The sequence below is a fragment of the Balaenoptera physalus genome, assembly GCF_965194825.1.
Source record: "Balaenoptera physalus genome assembly, chromosome: 11".
In the NCBI taxonomy this organism is placed as follows: domain Eukaryota; kingdom Metazoa; phylum Chordata; class Mammalia; order Artiodactyla; family Balaenopteridae; genus Balaenoptera; species Balaenoptera physalus.
In genome coordinates, this window is record NC_138896.1 from 58,855,652 (window position 1) to 58,877,096 (window position 21,445).

Sequence of the window (21,445 nt, forward strand, 5' to 3'; positions counted from 1 at the left end):
AAAGGGTTTTGATAAGGAACATCAGGGTGCCACTAAGAAGGATGCAAGAGGAGGTGGCCTTGAGTCGGAAAGCCTCCTGCATTGCTCCGATTCACATGTGGACGTGTGAATAACTTTAAGAAGGTTTTAACCTCATCTGCCAATTTAGATAAGAAATGCGGTTGGTTGGCGAGGTAGAGATTTTATTTCTGGCTATGATGTGCCTTTTCTAGATCTGTCCTGCTAATTCCCACTCTGATAAGATTCAGTGTGTAAGATTGATTTTTTACATGTGGTTTTGATGAAAAGGCCAAAAATTTCCCTCAATTTACCCAACTGAATACTGCAACCTTCTACAGGGCCTGGAAAACCCATTTGCTGCATTAGTGTCAGGTTGGCCCAGGAGTGGCCAGTCACCCAGCCTGGGAGGCTAGGTGTGTTCCAACTAAGAAGGTGCTCCACAGGGAACATGGGGCTTGGCTGTGGCGTGCTAGGGCCCACCCGCACCAGCTCTCAGGAGCTGATTGTTAAATCTTCAGGAATTTTTGAGGCGGTTGGTGGCTTGAACTTGGCCATGGTGGGAGTATTTACACCACGGAAACCAGCAAGAGCCATAAATCAGAGCCCCCCCCGCCATCCCCCGCACCTCTTTGCCCTCCCAGATCTGGTTCACCAGCACATCACTGGAACTTGGGGCCCGAGGAACAAGTTCTTTACATGGCTGTGTGGCCTTCAGGAGGCATTTAACTTCTCTGAGTCTTTCACGAGTCATCTACACTATGGCTCAGTATGCTTATTTGGCTTAGAGTACCAGGTTTTTGTTGGAGGGGGGTGTGGGAACAGGAGCACAGGACTGGGATTGAATGTACGATATGAGTGAACATGCTCTGAAATCCTATGAAGTACAAAGCACACAGGAGAAATTAGAATTTTTTAAAAAAAAATATTTTCTTGGTCCTTGCCCCCTTTTCTTTTATTCTTTTTTTTTTTTTTTTAAATATTTATTTATTTATTTATTTGGCTGCATCGGGTCTTAGTTGTGGCATGCAGGAGCTTCGTTGTGGCATGTGGGCTCTCTAGTTGTGGCGTGCAGGCTCAGTTTCCCAGCGGCATGTGGGATCTCAGTTCCCTGACCAGGGATCGAACCCACATCCCCTGCATTGGAAGGCAGATTCTTAACCACTGGACCACCAGAGAAGTCCCAGAATTTTTATATAAAGGCAAGAGGCCAACCTGGTTCCCTTCTAGCCTGATGATTTACCTAAGTCATCACTGAATTTTTGGTGTTACAGTCTGAAGGGGAAACATGCATAGATTTTAAAATCTTTTTTTAATTTTTTTTTTTTGGCTTTCATGTCAGAAAGGCCCTGGGTAAAGTTCTGTTGGGCACGTCAGCTAGTCTTGTCATTCTTGCGAGTGATTTCAGTAATGCCAGACTAGCTTTCAGAAATATACTTTTGAAAAACACCTATCGTTGGGACTTCCCTGGCAGTCCAGTGGTTAAGACTTTGCCTTCCGGTGCAGGGGATGCGGGTTTGATCTCTGGTCGGGGAGCTAAAATCCCACATGCCTCATGGCCAAAAACCCAAAAAACATAAAACAGAAGCAATATTGTAACAAAATTCAATAAAGACTTTAAAAATGGTCCCTATATTGAAAAAGAAATCTTAAAAAAAAAAAGGAAAACCTCTTGTTGATAAGGAGGTTTTACTACCCCCGCTTACAAACGGGAGAACCAGCGCTCCCAGCAGAGGAGTAGGAAAAGTGGCAGAGCTGTAATTTGGAATCTGCCTCCAAAGGGCAGGATTATTTCACTTTGGCTGCACTGACCTTCAGTTCAAGGACCTGAGCCCTTCCATGTGGGAAGGTTGGGAAGAGTGTATGATGATCTGGGCAAAATACGAAGCAGCTGTGCTCTGTACGCAGCACCGTTCTGATTCGCTTTTGTTCTGATAGAAATCTTGTTGGCTCTTCTGCTCATTAGGTTCTTCTGGTTGGGCTCAGACCTGCCGTGAGGAGCCTATACATCTGAAAATGAACCCCACGGGTATAGCAGACACCACCCTGGATGAAAGCATCTATAACAATTATTATCTTTATGAAAGCATCCCCAAACCTTGCACCAAGGAAGGTATCAAGGCATTTGGGGAGCTCTTCCTGCCCCCCCTCTACTCCTTGGTCTTTCTGTTTGGTCTGCTTGGAAATTCTGTGGTGGTTCTGGTCCTGTTCAAGTACAAGCGGCTCAAGTCCATGACCGATGTGTACCTGCTCAACCTCGCCATCTCGGACCTGCTCTTCGTGCTCTCGCTCCCTTTCTGGGGCTACTATGCCGCAGACCAGTGGGTGTTCGGGCTCGGCCTCTGCAAGCTCGTTTCCTGGATGTACCTGGTGGGCTTCTACAGCGGCATATTCTTCATCACACTCATGAGCATCGATAGGTACCTGGCCATTGTGCACGCGGTCTTCTCCCTGAGAGCGAGGACCTTGACTTACGGGGTCATCACCAGCGTGGCCACGTGGGCAGTGGCTGTGCTCGCCTCCCTCCCAGGCCTTGTGTTCAGCACGTGTTATACTGAGCGCAACCACACCTACTGCAAAACCAAGTATTCTTTCAACTCCACGAGGTGGAAGGTTCTGAGCTCCCTGGAGATCAACCTTATAGGGCTGGTGATCCCCTTGGGGATCATGCTGTTCTGCTACTCCATGATCATCAGGACCTTGCAGCACTGCAAAAATGAGAAGAAGAACAAGGCAGTGAAGATGATCTTTGCTGTGGTGGTCCTCTTCCTGGGGTTCTGGACCCCTTACAACGTGGTGCTCTTCCTGGACATCCTCGTGGAGCTGGAGGTCCTTCAAGACTGCACCTTTGAGAGACACCTGGACTATGCCATTCAGGCCACAGAGACCCTGGCTTTCGTTCACTGCTGCCTTAATCCGGTCATCTACTTTTTCCTGGGGGAGAAATTTCGCAAGTACATCGTACAGCTCTTCAAAACCTGCCGGGGCACTTTGGTGCTCTGCCAGTACTGTAGGCTCCTCCCGATTTACCCCGACACCCCCAGCTCATCTTACACACAGTCTACGGTGGACCACGACCTCCACGATGCTCTGTAAAAGATGAAAATGCAAAAAGCAGAGTTAATAAGCTTCCCAAATTAAGAGCTTATTTAAAACTGTATTGTAGTAAGAGTTTCCTGAACAAGTACCGGGAAGAAGAATTATATCCACTGCAAAACACTGTAGGGCTTCTCACCCTGCAGTCAGCTTTTCTTCCTGCCAAGTACAAGTTCAGTGTGACTAGAGTTCACCCGGACCAAGATGTCCTTCCTCGCACCAGGCTTTCCTGCAGGGATGAGTAAACCCGAGGAGGAGTCTGAGCAGTGTTTCAATGAGGAGATGGATGATTTTGGAAAGGGAAGACCAGTCCCTTCTAACCTGAACTCATGGGATTCTCCAGAGGGGACTGTAGAGAATTGACTGGGGGAGTAAATCGCTACTTCTTGCTGTGAAAATGAGCCCTTTAATTAACTTCTAGCTTTTTGTGAAACAATATAGAAAACTTCGGCATGCTGTCCCAGTGTTTTCCTAAGAATATATCTGAAGCATGGTATACTCCATGAAGTCAGGTGTCTGCAGAAACGAATAGTGAAGTAATGAACTTAGATCTTGATTCTTTTATTGTAAAGGATTATTTGTTAATGGAAGCCAAGCTTTCAATGCTGATTACAATAATAAGGAGAAAAAGGCATTAGCGTGGTCTGATTTCCAAACATGAAATACAAGGCATTAACAAATCTAAACATACTTGTGGAAATTCAAACACAGTTTCATATGCTTGTGGACATGTTTTGTTTTAATTATAACAGATGAATATTCAAATTAAAAAAATAATACATAGGCCCAGACACATTTATTTGGGGTCTTTTACTCATTTACAAACATTTCCTTCAAAACCAAAAATGATGAGGACTAATCAAGTATGACAATTTTTCCTTAATCATTTTGAAGTGCCTGCCGTCAAGTGAGGCAAGAATAAGCCACTAAAAGTTGTTGCTGATGTGGCATAAAAATGACTTTCCAAGGTGTCATCCTCTCTTTTAAAATATTGGCCCTGCTTTTTAACTTTTGGATGACTCAAAAGTTCTTACAAGTCATTTTAATTACGTAATTAATCATTTTACACCATTAAGATAAATCTCTGTTCGTAAAGCCTTAATCAGAATTAAGTAAAGACTTTAACAAAGTCTAGGGATACCTGTAATATCTCCAGAAACAAAACCTATTTTACAGACTATTACCTGAGTTAACCAGTTTAAAATGTTTCTGTAAATTTACACATTATTGCACGCTTTACATTTATAAAGAATGCATTTCCAGAAAATTTATTTTCAGAAGTGATTTTAACAGGGTAAGTTGATGTTGCCTTTATAGAAATACAATAAAACACAATAAAATAAACCCGTGTATGGTTTCTCCTGGTTATGTGTGTGTTTGGTCTCCCGACGGGGATGAGAATCTGAGCCACTAATGTTCCCATTGTCTCGATTAATCATCTTCGCTACATGTCGTAGATGAGACGGATGTCCCCGAGAGGAAGAATTAAAGGGTTCACTGTTAAGATCACCACTTGGGATGGGGAAAGGAGTCGCTACGTGTTGTCACAACAATGCTTGGAGGTTAGAATGGATAAGGAGTGGGGGTGGGCCGGGTTCCTAGGCAGTGTTTCCTTAGAGAACCTCCGCACCATATGGCAGGGTCTGCAAATCCTACCTCTGTGTTTCCTTGTAAGTCTGAGCACATTACTTTCCTCTCTTAGCCTCAGTTTCCTCGCATCTGTAAAGGAGAATATAGTTCAGAGTGACTGAAAAAAGAAATAAGATGATTACTGAAAGCATCTATGTTCCTTGGTCATAGATAAAGTGTGGTTTTGAACTTCCCAGCCAGTGACTGCCTCCCCTTTCCTGAGGGAGCTTGTAATTTCATTCATTTAATCACAAGGAGACAGAAATTTAAGGACACCGAGGGACTTCCTTGGCAGTCCAGTGGTTAAGACTCTGAGCTTCCACTGCAGGGGGCGTGGGTTCGATCCCTGGTTGGGGAACTAAGATCCCACATGCCACACAGCATGGCCAAAAAAAAAAAAACAACCCCAAACCCCAGTAAGGACACCAAAAGACAAAGACTGGCCAAAGGGGTTTTACTGTCCCTTCATTGTCCATCGCATACACTGCTAAGCAAGGCTGCGGTGCAGACCACACAGCTACCACCCCTCCACCTGAAGGTAGGGTCACTTATCACCTCCAGTCACTCAGGGCCTCCCTTGTTCCAAAGTTGGGGGGTGTCCCCTCAGGATGGGAATATAAAACCTCCAGTGATAGCCAAACATAATCCTCTCAGAACACGGAAAAGAAAGTTCCTTCTTCCCCTTCAGTAACAGAAACATAGAAAGCAAGCCAGCTTGATTTCTACTCAAAGGTTTTTTTTGAGGGCATCAGGACCAATGATCACCAGCTGCCCAAGTACCAAAAAATTATGCTTCCAAAATCTCTTGATGTCGATTCCGCACAAAGAACAAGCAAGCTGCCCTACGTGTGCCACTCACAACAGAAGCCCTTTTTAAGGTGGGTTTAACAATAAGTTTTCAGACATTAGACCCATCCTTTTCTTGCTGCAACATGCCTCGCTTCTGGGGAACACAGGCTAGGTGTAATTTCTTTAAGAACAGAAGAAGCAGGTTTGCTTCGGAGGTGATGTAAATGTTTTGGAACTAGATAGAGGTGATGGCTGAACAGCATTGTGAATGTACTAAATGCTACTGAATTGCACATTTTTAAATGATTAGTTTTATAGTATGTGAATTTTACCTCAACAACAACAACAACAACAAAAAGAATAATAAGAAACAGCCCTGTCAAGATCTGTCCCGTAGTTGGTACTCAAATTCTATTAAATAGATGTGTTACCTGCTTCCCATGAGAAGGAAGAATACAGGGTGATGGCCAAAGGTCTTCAGATCTTTAAGTAGCTTATTCCTAAGAAACTCTCATAACACTTTGGGACATTTGATGCAATTTATTCCTATTTGTTGAGAGTCTGTTTTGTGCCAAACCGGATGCTAGGTAATGGATAGAATATAGGATAAAGGAGTGAGCTCTGCATGTATGGAATTTATAATCTGAGTAAGGAAAACACAAGCACAAGATCGACTATAGTGCAAGCAGGACAGATAGGATAAAAAAGTCACAAACAAAATGCTTCAGGACCCCAGATGAAGGAGAAATCGATTCAATGTCAAATTTCATAATATAAGTAGCTTTTGAAGTCGGCTTTATAAGAAGAGCATGATTTGGATGAATGGAAGGGAGGAAGGACAGTCTATGCTGATGAAATCACACATGAAAAGGCAGGTGTGGTGTCAAGAGCACACTGTGTGGTCAGGTAGTGGTGAGTAGGTTTTTTTTTTTTTATATAAATCTGATTCATTTTTTTTAAAATTAATTAATTAATTAATTTATTTTTGGCGTGTTAGGTCTTCGTTTCTGTGCGCGGGCTTTCTCTAGTTGCGGCGAGCGGGGGCCACTCTTCATCGTGGCGCGCGGACCTCTCACTATCGCGGCCTCTCTTGTTGCAGAGCACAGGCTCCAGACACGCAGGCTCAGTAGTTGTGGCTCACGGGCTTTGTTTCTCCGTGGCATGTGGGATCTTCCCAGACCAGGGCTCGAACCCGTGTCCCCTGCATTGGCAGGAGGATTCTTAACCACTGCGCCACCAGGGAAGCCCATGAGTAGGTTTTTGTAGTTAAAGTGAACGTTGCAGGTGGGGGAGAGGAGCAAAGTAGGAAAAGATGAGACAAAAGAAAAATTACAGACCTAAGAGGCAGCAGTTTTGAGCTCCTGAGCCAGTGGCCATCCTTCATTGGGCTGGAGGAGACTGTCAGTGGGTGCTGTGGGATGCCGTCCACACACCCCATGCGGGATGGAGGGCCGCTCACTGCACCATCTACCAGGAGCCCTGACATCTGGGGCTCTCAGCTGGTCTCCTTTCAGGGCTGTCCTTCCTGGGCCAGCTCATATCCAGCACCTGGATACTGAGGAGAAAGAGACACTTGCCCCCTTGCTTTAATTTGGGACAACGCTGATAGGCCATTACAACTGCAGAGCTCCCCATAAGATTAGCTGGGGCCTCTGTTGCAGCTACATTGTGGACCAACTTTTCCTACTGCCCACTCCTGCTTTCTTCATGCCCTTACAGGTGTTGTTCCCAAGAGGACTCCCCATTAAATCTCCTGTATGCTAATCTCAGGGTTTCAGAGTCTGTTTCCAGGAACTCAGGTCTGAAATGGGGACTTCTGGATCAGCACCTAATATAAATGGAAATTGACCCCATTTCCATTGTGGGAAAATGAGGAAGCACTGAGTTTGCATCAGGGCTGTCCATTCATTGCCTTCTGGCCCCCATTTGACTCTTGGTTCATGCAATTCCATTAGTCAACCTCACCTTTGCTGCCATAATTTGCCTGCCTCAAGCCCTGAGGCATTGTCCCTACACTCTGTCTTATTATAGTCATAGGCCAACTCTACCCTTGGCCATGTTGTGGCCACCTGACGTCCTCTGTTCTGTACCGGTCAGTGGCTTCCTGGGCTCAAATGAACCAGACACAAGCTCCACCCATTTCTGTGGTCACAATACTTTACTCCTGAATGGCCATCATCAAAAAGTCTACAAATAATAAATGCTGGAGGGAATTCCCTGGAGGTCCAGTGGTTAGGACTCCGTGCTTTCACTGCCAAGGGCCTGGGTTCAATCCCTGGTCAAGGAACTAAGATCCCACAAGCCACGTGGCCCAGCCAACAGCAACAACAACAACAAATCAAAAAAAAAAAAAAAAGCTAGGGAGGTCGTGGAGAAAAGGGAACCCTCCTACACTGTTGGTGAGAATGTAAATTGGTGTAGCCACTGTGGAAAATAGTATGGAGGTTCTTTGAAAAACTAAAAATAGAGCTACCATATGATCCAGCAATCCCACTCCTGAGCATGTATCTGGAGAAAACTCTCACTCAAAAAGACACATGCAGCCCAATGTTCACAGCAGCATTATTTACAATAGACAAGACATGGAAGCAACCTAAGTGTCCACCAACAGATGAATGGATAAAGAAGATGTGGTACATATGTACAATGGAATATTAATCAGCCACCAAAAAAAAAAATAATAATGCCATCGGCAGCAACATGGATGGACCTAGAGGTTACCTTACCAAGTGAAGTAGGTCAGACAGAGAAAGACAAATATCATATGATATCACTTACACGTGGAATCTAAAAAAATGATACAAATGAACTTATTTATAAAACAGAAATAGACTCACAGACATAGAAGACAAACTTACGTTTACCAAAGGGGAAGGGGGGAAGGGATAAATTAGGAGCTTGGGATCAAAATATACACACTATTATATATAAAATAGATAACCAACAAGGACCTAGTCTGTAGCACAGGGAACTATGTTCAATACCTTGTAATAACCTATAATGGAAAAGAATCAGAACAAGAATAGATACATATATGTATAACTGAATCACTTTGCTGTACACCAGAAACCAGGGCAACACTGTAAATCAACTAATTTCAATAAAAATAAAAATAAAATACTTCACTCCTTAAAAGCTTATAATGGCTCCAAATTCCCCTTTCAGAATATCAGAACTCCACCAACTGTTTTCATATATTGAAACTCATTTCAGCCTCTTCTTAAAGTAGATAAGGTTGGTTTTATTATCCCCAAGCAACTGAGTTCAGGGGAAACAATATTCTAATAATGAATTAGACAAACCCTACGAACAATAATCATCACCTCACTGCTTAGTAAAATGCCTAGCACAGAGCAGTTGTTCAATTATTTTTTCGTGAATGAGTGAATTTCCTTATCTCTTAATTAAGTACTCTATGCTAGCAATTCAAGTTTCTATTTCACTACACAAAGTTCACCAGTCCTCTCTCCAAAATCCCCATTATGTTTCTAATAAAACTTTGTGTGACAGAGTTCAAAGGTTGATTGAATTGCCTCCTAGTTCCAGAAATTAGTTTGTGGTCTTTGGGTCAAAAATGACTTCATTAAGACTTTTGGTATGAACAGAGCTGCAGAAGTCTGCATTTTCATCTTCTCTGGGAAATTGTAAAATAACAGCAAGAAGAAAGAATGAAAAAACCCACGAACTCCATTTTCAGTCAAACTTGGAGAGAGAGATACTTTTCAGACTCCAAAATATATGAAAGGTCTGCTAAAAGCAGCCGACATCAGGCACAAATTGTGGGGAAAGGTGAAGAGAAGGGTGGGGAGAGGGTGCAGCAGTGACGGACCTCACAAAGCACTGAAAGAATCCACTTCCCAAAGGGAGGGGCACACCTCCAGGAGAAGGGCTTCAGTCAGAAGCCCTCCGAGTCCCAGTTTGGTTCAGAAGAGCAGACGAGGCAGATTTGTTAAATTTCAGATTTGCAGGAGGCAATCTCTCTCTGTGGCAGTAAAAGAGAGTCATTGGGTTGTGAAAACAGCTTGCCTCCTGGAAAATTACCAACACCCTGCCCCAAACACACACACACACACACACACACACACACACACACAAATACAAACATAATCATATTTAACAATTCAAAGATAGGGCTTCCCTGGTGGCGCAGTGGTTAAGAATCTGCCGGCCAATGAAGGGGACACGGGTTCGAGCCCTGGTCCGGGAAGATCCCACATGCTGCAGAGCAACTAAGCCTGTGTGCCACAACTACTGAGCCTGTACTCAAGAGCCCTCAAGCCACAACTACTGAGCCCACGTGCCACAACTACTGAAGCCTGCGCTCCGCAACAAGAGAAGCCACAACAATGAGAAGCTCAACCCAAAACAGCCCAAAATAAAAACAAACAATAAAGTAATTAATTAAAAAAAAACAATTCAAAGATAGACACTAAGAAAAATAATATTGACTATAACCAGGATAGGAATACTACAGAAGTATAGGAATATAATATTTTATTACCATGATCAAATATATTTATCTCAGTTCAAAATGCTTAACAGGGCACTCCTGAGGTATTTTAGCTAAAAGCAAAAGACAACAAGAATGCCTGCTATCATCACTGCTACACGCCATCGTGCTGGAGATACTAGCTCCTTGCTGTAAGTGGAATAAATTAGAGGTATAAAAACTGGAAAAGAGGGACATTCTACAAAGTATCTGACCAGTACCTCTCAAAACTGTGAACATCTGCAAAAACAAGGAAAGTCTGAGAGGCTGTTCCAGCCAGGAGGAGCCTGAGGAGACATGACAATTAAATGTAGTTAGTTGTGGAACAGAAAAGGACATTAGCTAAAAACTAAGGTCATCTGAATAAAATGTGGACATTAGTTGATAATAATGCATCAATATTGGTTCATCAAGTATAACAAATGCATCACGCTAAGGTAAGATATTGGTAATAGGGGAAATGGAATATGGGGTATATAGGAACTCTCTGTACTTTCTTCATAATTTTATTTTTTTTCCTCTTCCAGTTTTATTGACATATAATTGGCATACAGCACTGTATAAGTTTAAGGTGCACAGCATAATGATTTGACTTACATGCATCATGAAATGATCATCACGTTAGTTTAGTGAGCATCTATCATCTCATATAGATATGAAATAAAAGAAAAAGAAAAAATGTCACCAAAGATATTACGTAATTATTGGATATATTTCCCACCCTGTACATTTCATACCTGTTACTCATTTATTTTGTAACTAGAAAGATGTACCTCTTAAACTCCCTCACCTATGTTACTCATCTGCCACCCCCTCCCTTCTGACATCCACCTGTTTGTTCTCTGTATCTATGACAGTGTGTTTTTTTTTTACATTTGTTCATTTGTTTTGTTTTTGTTCATTTATTTTGTTTTTTAGATTCCACCTATAAGTGATAACATACAGTATTTGTCCTTCTCTGTCTGACTTATTTCACTTAGCATAATGCCTTCTAGGTTCATCCATGTTGTCACAAATGACAAGATTTCATTCTTTTTTGTGGCTGAGTGATATCACATTATATATATATAATACATATATACCACGTCTTCTAAAAAAGAATATTTATATATATATAACTGAATCACTTTGCTGTACACCTGAAACTAACAATATTGTAAATCAACTATACTTCAATTAAAAAAAAAAGATGGCATCTTAAATCAAAGGAGGGACACAATGAATTGTTTATTTAAGGAGTAGACCAAAATGGACCATCATCTGGGAAAAAAATGAAGCTTGATTCATACCTCACACCATACATGGTTAAATTACAAATAGATAAAATATTTAAATGTAGAAGTTGGAACAATAAAAGTTCTAAATGGAAACATGGGAGAATTTCTTCAGAATTTTGGCACAGGCAAGAACATTCTCAAAATTCAGAAGCCATAAAAGAAATGAGTAATAAATCCATCTATGTGAATACAAAAATATGCATGACGAAACATCACCAAAAGAAAAATCAGAAGACAAATGACAAACTGGAGAAAATATGTATACACGACTGAACTTTTTTTCTGATGATTAAATGGCACATGGATGTTTATTACATTATTCTTAGTACTTTTCTGTATGGTTAAAACATTTAATAATAAAAATTAACTAATTAATGTATACCCATATTATGGAATATGCCATTAAAAAGAATGATGTCCAGCTATAAACTTACTACCATGCAGAAATGTTCATGATGTATATTAAGTGCTTCTATTATTATTATTTTTTTTTATGGCTTGCGGGATCGAACCTGGGCCCCGGAAGTGATAGCTTTGAGTCCTAACCACTAACTACTGGACCACCAGGGAATTCCCTTAAGTGCGTTTTAAAAACCTGGAAGGATAAACCTCAAACTTCAACCCCAAACTATTAGTCATTTAAAATGTTTCCAGATTTATTGAGATATTATTGATGTTAGCCATTTTTATAGAGGGAAGAATTATGCTTTATAATTTCAGGGCTTCTTTATTTCTTTAAACAAACATGCATTATTTTCATATTCTGCCAAAACAATCAATACCCTCCATTTTAGAAAAATAAAAAGAGGGAGACCTTGTGATTAAGGATAACTGACTAATGAACCGCAGAGAGAGAATCTAAAAAGCAGGGCTCACAAGTGAGGTGAGCAGGTGATTGCTCATCCTGATATACCTGCCTGTGGAGATGTGCAGTGCTTTGAAGAAGATGCTGTCAGTCCTGGGATGGGAAGCAGAGTTTGCGGTATGAGATGGTTACAAGATAGCACGTGGGAGCCTGCAGAATGTTTGCATTCTTTTGATCACACAGGAGATAAGCCAAGGCTATAACTGGAGCCCTGCCAGGCACGAAAAAGATCTGCACCAAGACTGGACTGTACAACCACCTCTCCATGGTTGCCTTGGTTAGAGGGATTCCTCCTAATTGTAATGACATGGCCACAAAAACATCACATGCAAATAAAGTGAATGGTGGTTCAAGCGGCAGATTTTGTGGTCTAGCTGGGCTTCTCTTGGGGGAATGACTAAGGAGGAGTTTGAGAGGGTTTGTACAGTCGACAAAGAGTGAGCTTATGAGGGAATGGATTTAAGTTGAAAATAAAAGAACTGTCCCTTGAAAACTTTTTTTTTTTTTTAAGTTTATTTATTTATTTTTGGCTGCATTGGGTCTTCATTGTTGCGCACGGGCTACCTCTAGTTGAGGCGAGCAGGGGCTACTCTTTGCTGCGGTGCGTGGGCTTCTCATTGCGGTGGCTTCTCTCGTTGTGGAGCACGGGCTCTAGGCGTGCGGGCTTCAGTAGTTGTGGCTCATGGGCTCTAGAGCTCAGGCTCAATAGTTGTGGCACGTGGGCTTAGTTGCTCCACGGCATGTTGGATCTTCCCGGACCAGGGCTCAAACCCGTGTCTCCTGCATTGGCAGGCAGATTCTTAACCACTGCGCCACCAGGGATGTCCCCCCTTGGAAACTTCTTGAGGGTTGCAGATGTGTTGAGTCTATCACTGAGGAGACTTCCAGTTAAGGTGCAACAAGAAGCCCACAGTTTGGGGGCCTTCCTGGTTTCCAAAACTCACTGAGATGATACATAACATGTAACAAGAAAAATTTAAAAGATGGTTGGATACAAAAGCCACTTGGGAAAATAGCTTGACAATTCTTTGTAAAGTTGAACATATACGTACCCTGTGATCCAGGAATTCTATTCCGAGGTATTTACTCAATAGAAAGGAAGATCTCAGTCCTTAAAAGACTTGTTCAAGAATGTTCACCACATCATACTTGATGGTGAAAGACTGAATGCTTTCCCCTTAAGATCAGGAACAAGACAAGGATGTCTGCTCTCGCCATTTCTATCATAGTGGAGGTTCTGGTCAGGAAAAAAAAAAAAGGCAAGAAAAAGAAAAAAAATGCATCCAGATTCAGATTGCAAAGGAACAAGTAAAACTACATCTCTCTGCAGACAACATGATCTTTTATGTGGAAAATTCTAAGGAATCCATAAGGAAAACTCTTAGAGCTAATAAATGAGTTCAGCAGATTACATGATACAAGATCAATATAAAGAAATCAGTTATATTTCTATTCAAATTTAATCTCATCCAGAAACCCTCACGGACACACCCAGAATAATGTTTAACCAAATGTCTGTGGCTTAGCCAAGTTGACACATAAAATTAACCATTACAAGTTGCCTGCATTGGCTTGATTTCACAGGGGCTCTGGAGCATGAATTGTTTCACAGAATTAAGCCCATTTTGAGGCAAAGGGTATGGCCTTTTGTATTCTCATGTTAGTGAGGCATCTTCCTAATTAAGCCAGGAGTAGCTCTCTGGGGAAAAGAACAACCAACACTCACAGCAGGTAAAGGAGGGGTGCAGCAGTGGGCAAAGGCTTCTGGGTAGGGTACCAACAGCCTCCAATACAGAGGCAACCTCAAAATTCCTATGTAGGGATGGAGGAGCAGAGAGAGAGAGAAACAAATCTTTATAAACAAACTAATAGGAAATCTCCCATTCAAAATGAGCCTGCAATCCAACACTCCTTAGTCCAAGGAAGAAATATAATTCTACAGCAATGAACAAGATCAACAATCCAAACGAGCTCACTTGAGATGAACTCAATATAATAAAATAGTGGAGGAAATACTTCTAAATAAATATGCTGATCCATTCTGAGGAAGCAATAACACCTACTAACAAAGAACAAACGATTCTAAAACATTTACCGACACCAGACAGGGCTGATCCTACCCAAAGGTGTTAAGAGAGATGTATGTGGGTGTCAACAGTAAACTTCCATCTAGAACTGAACTTAACTTCTGTTTTGAGACCCCAGTTCCTCCAAAAGGCAGAGACTTAATCTCAGTCAATTCAGCATTTAACCCACGCCCCTTCCTTCAGTGACATTCGGTGTCACAATTTTGGGAAAGGGACTCTGGTCTTTGTCATCTGTTGCTGTCAGCACCTGCTGAAATGCACCTCATCCTGTCTGGGCCTCAACCATCAACCCATGGACTGACCTCCTGAGTTGATCCACTGATCCTTTGGCATTCCTCTTGCAACACTGGAAATGCTCCATTTTCTCCTGTATTCCTCTGTGGCCTCAGAAGACTTAGCAGGGCTTTCTGGAGGCTTTGCTACTTCATGCTGCTCTGGCTGGCATAAGAGACCATCCTTCTGCTCTCCACTCCATGTCTTGCTCATAGGAACCCTTGAAGGGGCCTTGGTCCACGTGCAGACACCCATCCCATGTTGCCTTCACACTTGAGTCATGATGGGGAGCTCAGGGATCTTGCTTCCTCCCCGCAAAGCCCCATTTGCTCAGATCTCAAAACTTTGGTGGGGATTCTGTTGTGGTTTCCCACTCCAGGGGCTTGGCCATGGGAGGTGGCCATGCCAGAACCCTTCCCAGGGATGCTCCCTGGCATCTGACTTGGCTTTCCTTTTGACTCCTCTCTCTTAGCGCATGGAAGCCTTCTCAGGGGCCCTTCCTAAGAAACTGGACCTGAAGGAGAAAGGTGAGAATGTGTCATTTCAGGAATACAGATGGGACATGTTTAATTTTTAAGTTATTAGAAACTCAGAGGTGGGAGTGGACAAAGAAGAGAAGAGAAGCGAGGATAAAACAAGGATGGCCAAGCAATATGGAGCATGGTAGAATGTCTTGTAAAAACTGGAGTGTCTGATATTCAGTACTATCAAGCTTATGCTGTTGCTGTGTAGACTGTCCCTCACCCACATCTCCTTAAAGCTTCTGTAAAGTTCTACAGATGAAAGGCCCAATGTGGGTGAGGTTTTGGTGAAACTCAAGGGACTCAGTTCCACATTTGAGTCAAGATACTGCAAAAGACTGTGTGGGATGATGAGCTCGTTCATGAATTGAACTAATTCAGTGGAAGCACAATGTCTAGCCAGAGGAAACTATGAGAAAGGAAGCTCTCCCGGGGTTCACAGAAATCTTGGGAAGGTTTTAAAGACAAATCTCATCTAAATTTTTTAAAGAGAAGGACACCTCAGCTAGCATCTGTGTTAGACACGGCTAAAGCAACACTGAAAACACATGGACCCACTCCCAGTCTGTGAATGTAGACACAGAAGTATTTTTTCATCCAGAAAGCATTGATTGAGGGCTAGATGTGCTGTACTGGGTACCAAGGATACAAGAATGAAAATCACATGGTACTTGTCGTGAAGGCTCTCGGGTCAACGGTAAACAAATAACAACAATATTATGAGCTAAGTCCCACAGAAGGAGATGTAACCTGAGCAAGGATTAACAGTCCCTCCTCTAATAATTATCAGGGCAACCTAGCTCTCCCATTTCCTCGTCTGCCCCCAAGGCTCACAGAATGTTTGCCAACCTGGTCCTAATCCGCCAGTCTGAATTTCTGACACAGTACCCAGGATATTTACTTATGTGTCCTTTGCCTAATTAAACGATGGAAGTTCCTCTTCTTTTGTGATTGTTATTATCATTGGCTATTGCTTCATGAGCATAAGACTACTCTGCAGAAGCTCCATGATGACCACATATTGCAGTTAAGGTGATGGGAGAGTACAGTATTAACAGCAAGTGTCAACAAAACAGGAAATCGCCCATTATCTCAAAAACCTTTGGGTGAGATAATTGCCTTAATGTCTATAGTTACCACGAAAAACAAAAGGCTCTTTTGGAGGTGGGCATTTGTCCCAAAGAGACAGATGAGATTCTTAGCACATTTAGTGTGAAGATAGAGAGATTTTACGAGACATGATGGAGATGGAGGGATTGTGTGGGACATGTTTTCTTCAAGTGTGAGTCGAAAAGAAAAATTCTCCCCTACCATTTTCCATAATAACAGCAATCAAGAAAAGAAAGAAGAAAGAAAGAAAACAAATTATCTAAGTTTTAACAGTTGAGGAGGAAAATAAGTTCTTGTATTGCAGACTCCTGCAACAGAAGAATTCATTGGACTATGAAACAAGAGTTTTAACCAAAATTTTTAGAAACTGAGACCCGATTGAAATAAAAAGGTGTTTATTTGGTGTTTGTTAGGACTGTAGCCTGGGAGACACAGACTCAAGAAGCACCTGAATTTGTTCCGCTGGACTACAAAATAGGGGAGGCTGATAAAGGCAAAACCCACAAGGTTACAGTCAGTTACGTGAGTTGTTTACCGAGAATTAGAATTGGAGCTAGTGAGAAGTAAGGGTGCTTGTTAAGTAAGACTGGTTGGGGTCTGAGTATTTCTGGAATTCTCTGTTGTCTGTCTAGACGTTGGATCTTTGTAGTTGCTGCTTCCTCCCTAAAGTACCTTCTGTTCTCTTCATTTCTATTCCTTTCTCCTTCTCTTATTCTCCACATGGCTCCACTCCAGGAGGCTTACCCTGACCAATCCCAGCTCTGCAACAGGTCCAGGACTAGATCCGGAATGTTCACAGCACGCTGGTCTTGTCCTTGGAATTGTCTTCCCCACAGACACTGCATCGTCCATTCACACATCTGTGTGCTCCTTGAGGGGCAAGAAATACGTCCTACACAGTGGCATGGGGTTCAGAGTAAGTACTGAATGAACATTTATTGTATAAATGAAAACACTCCACTCATAGTTAAAGGTGAAGAGCACACCCACCCTAAAAGGGACAGGACCTGAACCCCCGGGGAGTCCTCAATGACACTTCTTGGGACACTTCATGACTTCAAAGGCCATGGAAAAGAGGACAGGTGATCCAGAACGGCCCAATTACCTAGATAAAAATCCCATTGCTTAGTAAAAATTAAAGCCAAGGTGAAGTAAATTGGACAGAGTGCACGCCTTGCTCAGAAATCTAAATCCAAAGATAACAAAGAAGGAAACCAGACTTTAAGTGCAGTATACACTCCCATCACCTCACCCTGCCATATACTCTTGCTGGTGGAGGGTCACACAGTGGATTTCTAGTCTATGTTCAGAGTCACAATTCCCCTTTCGTTAATACCTGGTGGGACCCCTAAAGGCCAGTAATCTGCAAAAGAGACAAAAGAATCCAACTCATTAACACAGGCTAAACATACCCACTCTGGAGCAAGCACAGTGCTCTGCCAACGGGACCTCGGACCAAGGGTGAAGGGATTCAATTCATGCTCACCGGCTTCTCAGACTTTAGTGGGATGGACGTAAATACACAAAAAGGACGCTCTAGAATTCCCTCCTGGAACACACCCTCTCGGAACCCGGCTACTGAAGGCATAGAGAAGGTCATGTATGGAAGCTTTGGTTGACAATCCTAGCTGAGCTCAGCCTTCAGACATCCCAGCCCAAATGCCGTCTGGAGTGAAGGAACCTCCAGACGATTCCAGGACCCAGCAGAGGTCTCAGGTGTCATGGAAGAGACAAGCCATCCTGCTGTGCCTGTCCCAATTCCTGATCTATGGAATCATGTACATCACAAAATAGTTTTTTATGCCACTTATGCAAATGTATTGAAGCAGTTTGATGTGTAGCAACAGACCACAACCAGCATGGCACGCACTGATGGGAAATGCCCTTCGGATTAGGAATTCAAGGTGTTGGCACCAGAAAATTGCTTAAGTTTTGAGAACAGTTGAACAGAGGCCTTAAAGAAGTGGAGGACCCTGAGGTCTACACTGAGGTTTCTGAAGTCCACGCTGGATTTCAAGTGTTTTCTGTAGGCACAGGCTGCTCCCAGCAAGGCCAGGCTAGTGCTGGAGGGTCCTGATGGATGAAGCACCTTCACCCTTTCTGTGGAGCCTCCCCCCTCTTTTCTGGTCTGGGTCCATGTTTGATACTAGACTGTCTCCTTGGCTTTGCGTCCTTCAGCCAAGCACGGCGCCCGGTCAGAAGAGCCAAGCTGTTGAACTGAACACAAGGAGCTCCAGGGAAAGGATGGTGTCTCCTGGTGGCTTTTCTTCCCTGCCCGTCCCTCAGGTTTCCAGATGATCGGTTACCTGCTTCTGTGGAGGAATGTGATGGGAAAGAATGCAATTAGCCTTCAGGAAGTCCCTGCTCCATGGCAAGTGCCCTATGAGGTGCTTTTATGATTATTGCCTTTGATGTAAAAACTCCACAAGTGGGGACCCCACTTAGGAGGTGAGGAAATGGGGGCTTAATAAGCGAATCACTTCCTTGAGACCATGTCGATGGTGAGTGATGGCGTGGGAGCACGCACCAGCGTTTCTGCCCCCAGCCTGTCCTGTTTCACCGGGGTGGGGGGGTGGGACGGTGCTGCCGGCCTGAGGGCTCAGAGGCCTGGGCTCCTGGGGGGTTCCTCACATGTGGAAAACCCCTGGGGGTACAGAGCAGCTGTCTGCTGAGGAATCAGTTGAGAATCATCCCTGGGCTTTTATAGACAAGAGAGGGCTGCCGGGTGTCTAGTTAGCAAACCTCAGGACCCGAAGGCTGAAGGGCAGGGGACAACCCGGGAACGTGCTCAGTCAGACCAAGAGCAGAGGCTGGGCTTAACCCAGAACCGCCTCAGCCCGAGTATCTGGACACCGACTGGACTTCCCTCACAGCCCACGAGCTACTAGGCCACCCGAGCCGTCTCTTCTGCCACAGACCAGACAGAAGCCCTCAGAGCACTGACTGAAAAAGTGATTTCAGGAAATGACTTTTTTTTTTTTTTTTTTATGCTCATAAGGCAAGAAACAAAGACCACACAAGATCATTTCCTATGTGTGTCATCTGACAGAAGACCTATCGCTTGTTGGGGAAACAATGAAAAAAACCCAAACTCGGATGAACACGAAACAATTTCATTCTGAATAAACTGGATTTGCTGAGAAATAACAATGGACTGACTGACAGACAAAAAGAGAGAGACACTGAGCAGCCTGACACAGAGCAGGGTAAAGAGACAGAGGGCACAAACTCCAGGGCCACAGGGCCCCGCCCAGGGTGCCTCTGTCCCTTCTTCATCCCTTCCTTGCCTCAGGCAAGATCTTCTGAAATTGTTTAGCAGTTTCTTAAAAAGTTGGACATACATTTCTCATGTGACTAAACAATTCTACTCCTAGGTGCCTACCCAAGGGAAAGGAAAACAGTTGGCCACATGAAGAATTGTGCATGGATGTTCAGATCAGCATTATTCATAAGAGCCCCGAACTGGAAACAATCCAAATGCCCATAACTGACAAATAGATGTCCACACGTGGAATGCTCTTCAGCAGAAAAAAGGAAGAAATTTCTGATCACGCTACAACATGGGCGAACCTCAAACACATTATGCTGAGTGAAAGAAGTCAGACATGGAAGACTTCATATTGTGATCCCAGTTCCATGAAATTCTGACAAAAGGCAAAATTACAGTGATGGAAAACAGATTCGTGGTTCCCTGGAGTAGGGTGGAAATGAAGATTTTCTGCACTAGAGAACCTTCTGGGGTGAAAGAAGTGTTCTAAAACTGTATTGTGATGGCGGTTTACACCCATATAAGTTTAGTAAAACTCATCAAACTGAGTGAATTTTATGGTATGTAAATCACACTTCAATAACTCTGTTCAAAACAAGAGGTTCTGCAGGTTGTGCAAATCTGGGGAACGTCTAAGCCAAGGCCATGATGTTCACAAGGATGGCTGAAAATATGGTAATGTTCCAGGAACATCAGTGTTATGGTTGGGTTAGCTCAGGCCTGCTCAGAAAGCTTTGACATATTAAAACCAGCTTAAGATAAATTTAATATAAAAGGTTTACATAGCAGGCAATAAAGGTGCTGCCCTTATTATTTTCAGATGTAGCACCCTTCCACAGAGTTAAGAAATCAGGAATGATGGAAGGGGCATTGTACTTTAAGAACGACATTATAGAAGATGAAATGTATGCCCCTGAGAGGCAGTACAGAGGGTTGGATAGGTTTGGGTAGAGTCCAGGGTGGTACCATTTGTGTATTAAGATTCTGTTTTCCAGAACATGACATCCTGGACAAGGGTGAAAACCCCAAAAGATTCCCTCACATGAACCAGACAAAACACTCTGGCTTTGGACAGAGATACAGCAGATTGGAATCCAACTCCAGCTCTCGCTGACGTTTCAATGTTTTCATCTGTGAAGTGGGTTTACTGCTGCCTATTGTAGGGTGCCATTCTGAATATCGGATGAGAGGATGGAAGGGAAATGTACGCTCTGACGCGGTGGTTTCACTCCACTGCCTGAGCCTCTGGAGACTCCATGACAGGGAATCTCTGGGAGGGGGACGTGCAATGTACCAATGTATGTAAGGCTTTAAAAGGAATGGTCTCACATCTTCCCAAAACGTGTCACTGGGCACAGTTCTTGAGTATCGTTTTCTAAGTTTTCAGTAACTTAGTAGTGGAAGAAAGAGTGATGCAGTGAGGCTGCGTGTGCAGGTAGCAGCCCCTTCACCCTGTGGTCGGCCCAACATCCAAAGGATGCAGGACATCCAGCAGAAGATGCTACGGAAGACAGTCCTGAGTTAAGTTCTGGTCTGTCTCAACTCATACTTGCCTCCTGCAGTGGCTCAACCAGAGTTTCCAAACTCCCTGTTGAATCCCAGACAGTCATCACTGATGTCTAGGAGACAGAGAAAAACACACTCCCGTGAAAAGATGCTGTAGATTAGGATCAGAAATTTTTCCTTTCTTCCTCCCTTAAAAAAATGTACATCTTCTCTGTACAGGATTTAAAATACAGGTAAGCAAAAAAGAAAAGGTAAACAATCTCTCAAACACCCACCACCCAGATATGCTCATACTGACAATTCTGTTTATGTTGCTGTGGTCCCCTCCTGTGGGCACATGAGCATGTGTCGATATATGACGAATGCAATGTGTGTCTAGATACCAGAGCCAGACAACCGGGGTTCAAACCGTATCTCTACCACTTGTAGACATGTGACTTGGTAAATCGGGTAAGAGGACAATACGTTCCTCTGAGTCCTTGGGGGGGACGAGTGGATTAAATATACAGTATGCTCAGAACTGGGTGTGGTGGAGGAC

General features: G+C 43.3%; 2 protein-coding genes across 5 annotated transcripts in view; one reads left to right on the forward strand and one right to left on the reverse strand.

Annotated features, from left to right (window-relative positions):
• The window catches only part of CCR4 (C-C motif chemokine receptor 4), a 45,136-nt gene extending 41,815 nt beyond the window's left edge, over positions 1-3,321 (forward strand). Inside the window, exon 2 of the mRNA XM_082411872.1 lies at positions 1,964-3,321. Coding sequence (XP_082267998.1) covers positions 2,014-3,093 — 1,080 coding nt within the window. The 5' untranslated portion in view covers positions 1,964-2,013 and the 3' untranslated portion in view covers positions 3,094-3,321. The remainder of the gene's footprint in view (positions 1-1,963) is intronic.
• Positions 3,322-11,747: 8,426 nt separating this feature from the next.
• The window catches only part of GLB1 (galactosidase beta 1), a 93,618-nt gene continuing 83,920 nt past the window's right edge, over positions 11,748-21,445 (reverse strand). Inside the window, exons 16-18 of one of the 4 annotated variants that reach the window (XR_014250498.1) lie at positions 16,878-18,445; positions 14,532-15,016; positions 11,748-13,379 (exon numbers count right to left, since the gene is read on the reverse strand). The gene's annotated coding sequence lies outside the window, so the exon portion shown is untranslated. Of the gene's footprint in view, positions 13,380-13,868; positions 13,955-14,531; positions 18,446-21,445 lie in introns of all 4 variants that reach the window. The other 3 variants (XR_014250500.1, XR_014250501.1, XR_014250499.1) reach the window with 3 other exon arrangements.